This window comes from Vanessa cardui, chromosome 22 (assembly GCF_905220365.1).
Source record: "Vanessa cardui chromosome 22, ilVanCard2.1, whole genome shotgun sequence".
Lineage (NCBI taxonomy): Eukaryota > Metazoa > Arthropoda > Insecta > Lepidoptera > Nymphalidae > Vanessa > Vanessa cardui.
In genome coordinates, this window is record NC_061144.1 from 2,996,407 (window position 1) to 3,001,730 (window position 5,324).

General features: G+C 38.1%; 1 protein-coding gene across 1 annotated transcript; it reads left to right on the forward strand.

The window, feature by feature from the left end:
* Window positions 1-3,597: 3,597 nt before the first annotated feature.
* On the forward strand, window positions 3,598-3,954 carry LOC124539176 (craniofacial development protein 2-like). Its single transcript, XM_047116474.1, has one exon. It carries the CDS (start codon window positions 3,598-3,600, stop codon window positions 3,952-3,954), a length of 357 nt encoding a protein of 118 aa, XP_046972430.1.
* The last annotated feature ends 1,370 nt before the right edge of the window (window positions 3,955-5,324 follow it).

Consider the following 5,324-nt stretch of genomic DNA (forward strand, 5'->3'; position numbering starts at 1 on the left):
GCAATTATAATAACTGAATATCTTTAATTTCACCTTTTCATTTTTATATTAATCTAGTTGAATAAGTTAACTAATTCGCTACAAACGAATCACTGCTTCAGAAATTTTAAATTGATTAGACTTAATTGGTCGATTCGTTAATTATTACGTCGAACGGTATTTTAGAAAGTTAATTCAGAAAGTCATTTGATTTAATTTAAAATTGAAATTGCTTATTCTTTTGTCACACATTGTAAGGCTTTAACGGGTACTACAATTGTATTTCTATACCTGTATTGAGCCGAGATGGCGCAGTGGTTAGAACGCGTGCAACCTGATTGTCGATTGTGGGTGCAAATCCAAGTAAGCACCACTAAATATTAATGTGCTTAATTAATGTTTATAATTAATCTCGTGCTCGAAAGTGACTGTTTCACCAACCTGCATTGGAACACCGTGGTGAAATATGTTTCAAATCCTTCTCCTTAAAGGGTAATTTACAGGCTGTTGATGATGATGGTGACTTGTACTGGACTCTATTCACCCCTTGTCAATTCACCCCTTGGGGGTAAAATGGGTGGTCGGTTTGTGTGGTACAGGTAAAATTTAAATTTTTCGCGTGATAATAACCTCGAGTTCAGCGATAGTATACATGTCAATACAGAAAATTTATTATTATTTATAAGTTTAAAAATAAAAAGCACAATTATACTAAAGATTTTCAATCATATATTAAGATGGAATCATATATGTGACTTAACATAGCTACAATTTTCAACAAGCAGACCTTTACTACAATAAAAATAATAAAATTAAATGAACATAGCATATTTTATACCGGTGTGTTTCTACACTAACAACTCGAACGTTTCTACGTAGTACATCCCCATAACTTACTCCGTGTCAGATTTATAAGGAACATTATCAGAGCGAGTCGGTTCTAATTGAAAAAGGTCTTTAAATTAAGACTTTTCATCCTGTTCCTTGCTCTTTATAAATGGGGCGTTCTTCACTCATTGCAGTACATAAAAATAGTAATGAGTTTATGTTATATGTTGTTAAGTATGTTACAATATATTAGTTTTTTTAAATATACCTATTAGAGGTTTAATTTGTTTAGGTACTAGCTGCAGCGGCTTTACACGCTCGATATTGAAGAAGATTTCGCCCCCAAATTTTATCCCCTCTATAAAAACGTTTCTGATAAAGTTACTTTCACATTTCACATTTTAAAAGTAGATTGGAAAAGAGTGAACGAAGTTATTTAATGAAGACATTCCTGGTAATCACAAAATTTTGCTTCGTTATAATTTTATTTTTTATAGAAATTTAAATATCAATTATTCAATTCAAATTATACTTCCCGTGTCGATTCGCAAACATTTCCTAGAATTCGATCATTATAAGATTTATCTCTTAATTCTCAAAAAAAAAATACGTCACTCTACCAGAATAGAGATTACAATTTAATCGGTTTTTCTTATTAATTCAGATTTGGCCAAACGTTGGACAAACATTGGACAAACATTGGCCAACTTCGAAAAATAATGTATAAGTACATATTATACGTTTCATTAAGTCTCCCATTTTCCGCTTCATATTGGTTTTCCTATAATAAATATGTTCTGTTGATAAAGCGACCGCAGACCAAATAAGGTTCTGACAGCGTCGTTTAATGATTCGATGGAACAATCACATGCAATACTTGTGAGAGATAAAATAAACAGTTAATCTTTACGTGTGTTTATTTTCAAAATGTATTTATTTACTATTTACTTTAGCAGTCTGTAAATTTCCCACTGCTGGTTGGAACGTATTCCACCACACCGTTTCAATGCGGGTTGATGGAATAGACATTTGACAGAATTTTGATGAAATTAGCACGAGATGTATTATAAACACAAATTAAGCACATGAATATGCATTGGTGCTTGCCTGGGTTTAAACCCGCAATCATCGGTTAAGATGCACACGTTCTGACCAGTGTACCATATCGGCTCGTATTTATTAACATTGTAATTAAAGCATAAATTAAATAAAAATATAGTCTGATCTATTGTTGTAACGGTTGTTTTATCTATAAGAGAAGAGCAAAAACTTATAATAAAATCCAAAGCTTTTCAATTTCAGTTTGAAATTCATAGCAAAATCGCCTTTTCCATCCTACGTGACATTCATGAAATTAATATCTCGGAAAAGCAAAAAGCCACTGGAAAGAATTGAATTGAATTTATAGTCATCTAAATTTGTATTAGAACATAGCGCCAAATTTTCCAAGATTTCCAGAAGACTGGACACCATCAACATCGTCACATACATTACCCACATACATTATGAAAAATCAGAAGTAACGACGGTACCACAAACACCTAGACTTAACACAACATAGAAAACTAATGAATTCTATACATCGACTCGGCCGGGAATCGACCCCAGGACCTCGGAGTGGCGTACTCATGATAACAGGTCTACGCACTGCTCGACCACGGAGGTCATCAAAGATTGAGAATGCTATAAAATAAAATATTTAGTAAATCGTCTTGTACAGTGGGGGTAAGAAAAGGTTAGTCAGCTTAAGATCTATATTCGTGTGCACGTGAGCAATAGTCTGCTTTACTGATCGAGAAAATATGACACTGACAGACATATTTTGACAATACAGTAGAATTTGTAGTGACTAATTACGTCCTTAAAAAGGTTTCATGTTGATTTAAAACTAGACGTAGTCCAAAGATGTTACGCTATTTTGAACCGAGTTATCATTCTATGTAAGTTTAATTGTATATGCAGATGTCAGTTTAGTGCGTTAGTATCAAAAGGTACTAAAAGTTTACGACTTGATAAAGGAATGAATTTGAAAACTGACGAAGGTTTTCTTACTCTGATTGTACGTAAATTAAAAGAAAGTATAAAATAAAACTACCCATGAGTGTAGCTGTGTTAATGTCAAACGTACACATAAATCCACAGAGCTTGTTCCAAATGATTCATGTAAACGGTCTCCGACTGCAAATCCAATTTGGTCCCTCAGATTAAAAAACAAAAGGCGGTTAAACAACGAGTAACATTAAAGTGAAGCAACAAAATAGAATACAAATTCCCGCTAGTTCGAATAAAGGTTTGTAGGATATAGGTAGTGGGGAAATCAAGTATGCTACCTATGGTGAGTGATCACCACCACCTATAGATATTAGCGTTGTAAGATATATTAATCGGTCGGAGTCAGATTGGTCGAATTTTTATGGTATATGTTCGGATTAGAATATGACCTCCCCAAATCTACCCGTGGGTGTCGTATGAGGCGACTAAGGGATTGGGCCTGGGCCACCTGCACTTTGGGCCACCCGCACGGTGGCAGTAAACCACCACAATAGCATTCCCAAGGAGGGTTAGTGTCAGGCAGGCGGCCGACTTTAAAAATATAAGCCGAAACATTTACAGCATGGACAATGAAAACCATAGGAATGATAGGGCTAGGGCGTACCCCACAGGTGACGCGCAGGGGCAGCACCCGGTTCCTGTGTGAAATGGACAAGGGTTGTCGCACCAAAACGTAAGAAGCGAGCTCGAAGTGTGAGAGAGGTAAAATTGAGGTGTGCGAGTTGGAAGGTAGGAACGATGTCAGGAAGAGGAAGAGAGCTAGCAGATGTTTTTAAAAGGCGACGGATACATGCAGCGTGTCTGCAAGAGACAAAGTGGAAAGGTGCGAGGGCTAGGGAAATAGGAGAAGGATATAAGTTATTCTATTGTGGAAGTGATGGCAAGAGAAATGGTGTGGATTTGGTTTTAGATATAAGGTTGAAAGAATGTGTTGTTGATGTAAAAAGAGTGAATGATAGACTGATCGCGATTAAATTAATTGTGGACGGCGTGACACTGAATTTAATAAGTATATACGCACCACAGTCAGGCTGTGAGGAGAGCGTGAAAGAAAAGTTCTGGGAGAACTTTGACTGTCTGAGGATGGATTTATAGGATAGCGAGGAAGTCTACGTGGGTGGAGACTTTAACGGCCATGTAGGAAGAGAGAGTGATGGATATGAGAGAGGGCATGGTGGGTTGGGATTTGGAAACCGGAACGCTGACGGAGAGGCACTTTTACAAGTTGCCTGTGCCTTCAATCTGGCTATAACAAACACGTGGCTTAAGAAAAAAGAGGAACACCTAATAACTTACAAGAGTGGCCACCACGCGACACAAATAGACTATTTCCTAGTGAGGCGGAGGAGTCTATGCTGTATCAAAAACTGTAAAGTGCTGCCAGGTGAAGCTTTAGTCACCCAACACAGACTTATCCTAATGGATGTTAAATTAAGTGTCTCGCCCAAAAACAGCCAAACATGGCGCCCTCCTAAGACAAGATAGCGTATGTTAGAGAATGATGAATGTGCTATTAGATTTAGGAACCAAATAGTTGAGACAATGATAGAAATTAGTGATATGAAAGAGATATTGGCGAATGAATGTTTGTTGGATTGAGATGGCTAGGTATATAAGGAAGGTCGCAAAAGATTTGTTTGGCTTTGGGTCCAGATGATATACCAGTTGAAGTATGGAAGATATTAAAGAGTTGATGCATGAAATAACCATCCTTCAAGAATGGTGCAGTAGTTCACTATTATGTAGTTAATTGTGCGAGGAGTACAGACGTGCTCACAAGAACCTGCACATGGTGTTCATTGATCTCGAGAAAGTCTATGATACGGTGCCTCATGAAGTGTTATAGTGGGCATTGAAAGTGAGAAAGGTTTGCCTGGGAAGTATGTGGAGTTAATTCGTGCTATGTACAAGGGATCTTGTACCTACGTCCAACCGTCTGCCGGTAACACCGACCGGTTCAATATGGCTGTAGGTTTGCACCAAGGGTCGGCTCTAAGTCCTTACCTCTTCCTGCTTGTTATGGACGCTCTAATGGCGGACAAACAGGAGGAGGCACCCTGGTGCATGCTTTTTGCCGACGACATTGTACTGGTTGGTGAAGATGGACCTCAGATCCAGAGCAGATTGGAGGATTGGCAACGGAAACTGGAGAATTTTGGCCTGAAAATCAGTAGAACGAAGACTGAATACATGTTCTGCGATTTCAGCGGTCTCTCCGGTCCTGAAGCCATAGCGCTCTTCCAGTCTGCTCCGACTTCCGGTATCTCGGTTCACTCATTCAAGGCGATGGCGAAATAGATCAAAGGGTGAAGTACAGGATTAACACAGGATGGATGACCATTTCATCAGGAAGGCCTTGAGCATGGTTGGGATGGATATAGAGGTAGAGGACGACCAAGGAAACGATGGATGGATTGTGTGAAAGACGATATGGTTAGAAAGAATGTTACTTGTCTGACGTCCGA

Bases quoted from the DNA above. Each gene is read 5' to 3' on its own strand.
- LOC124539176 (XM_047116474.1), top strand. From the start codon at position 3,598: ATGTCAGGAAGAGGAAGAGAGCTAGCAGATGTTTTTAAAAGGCGACGG.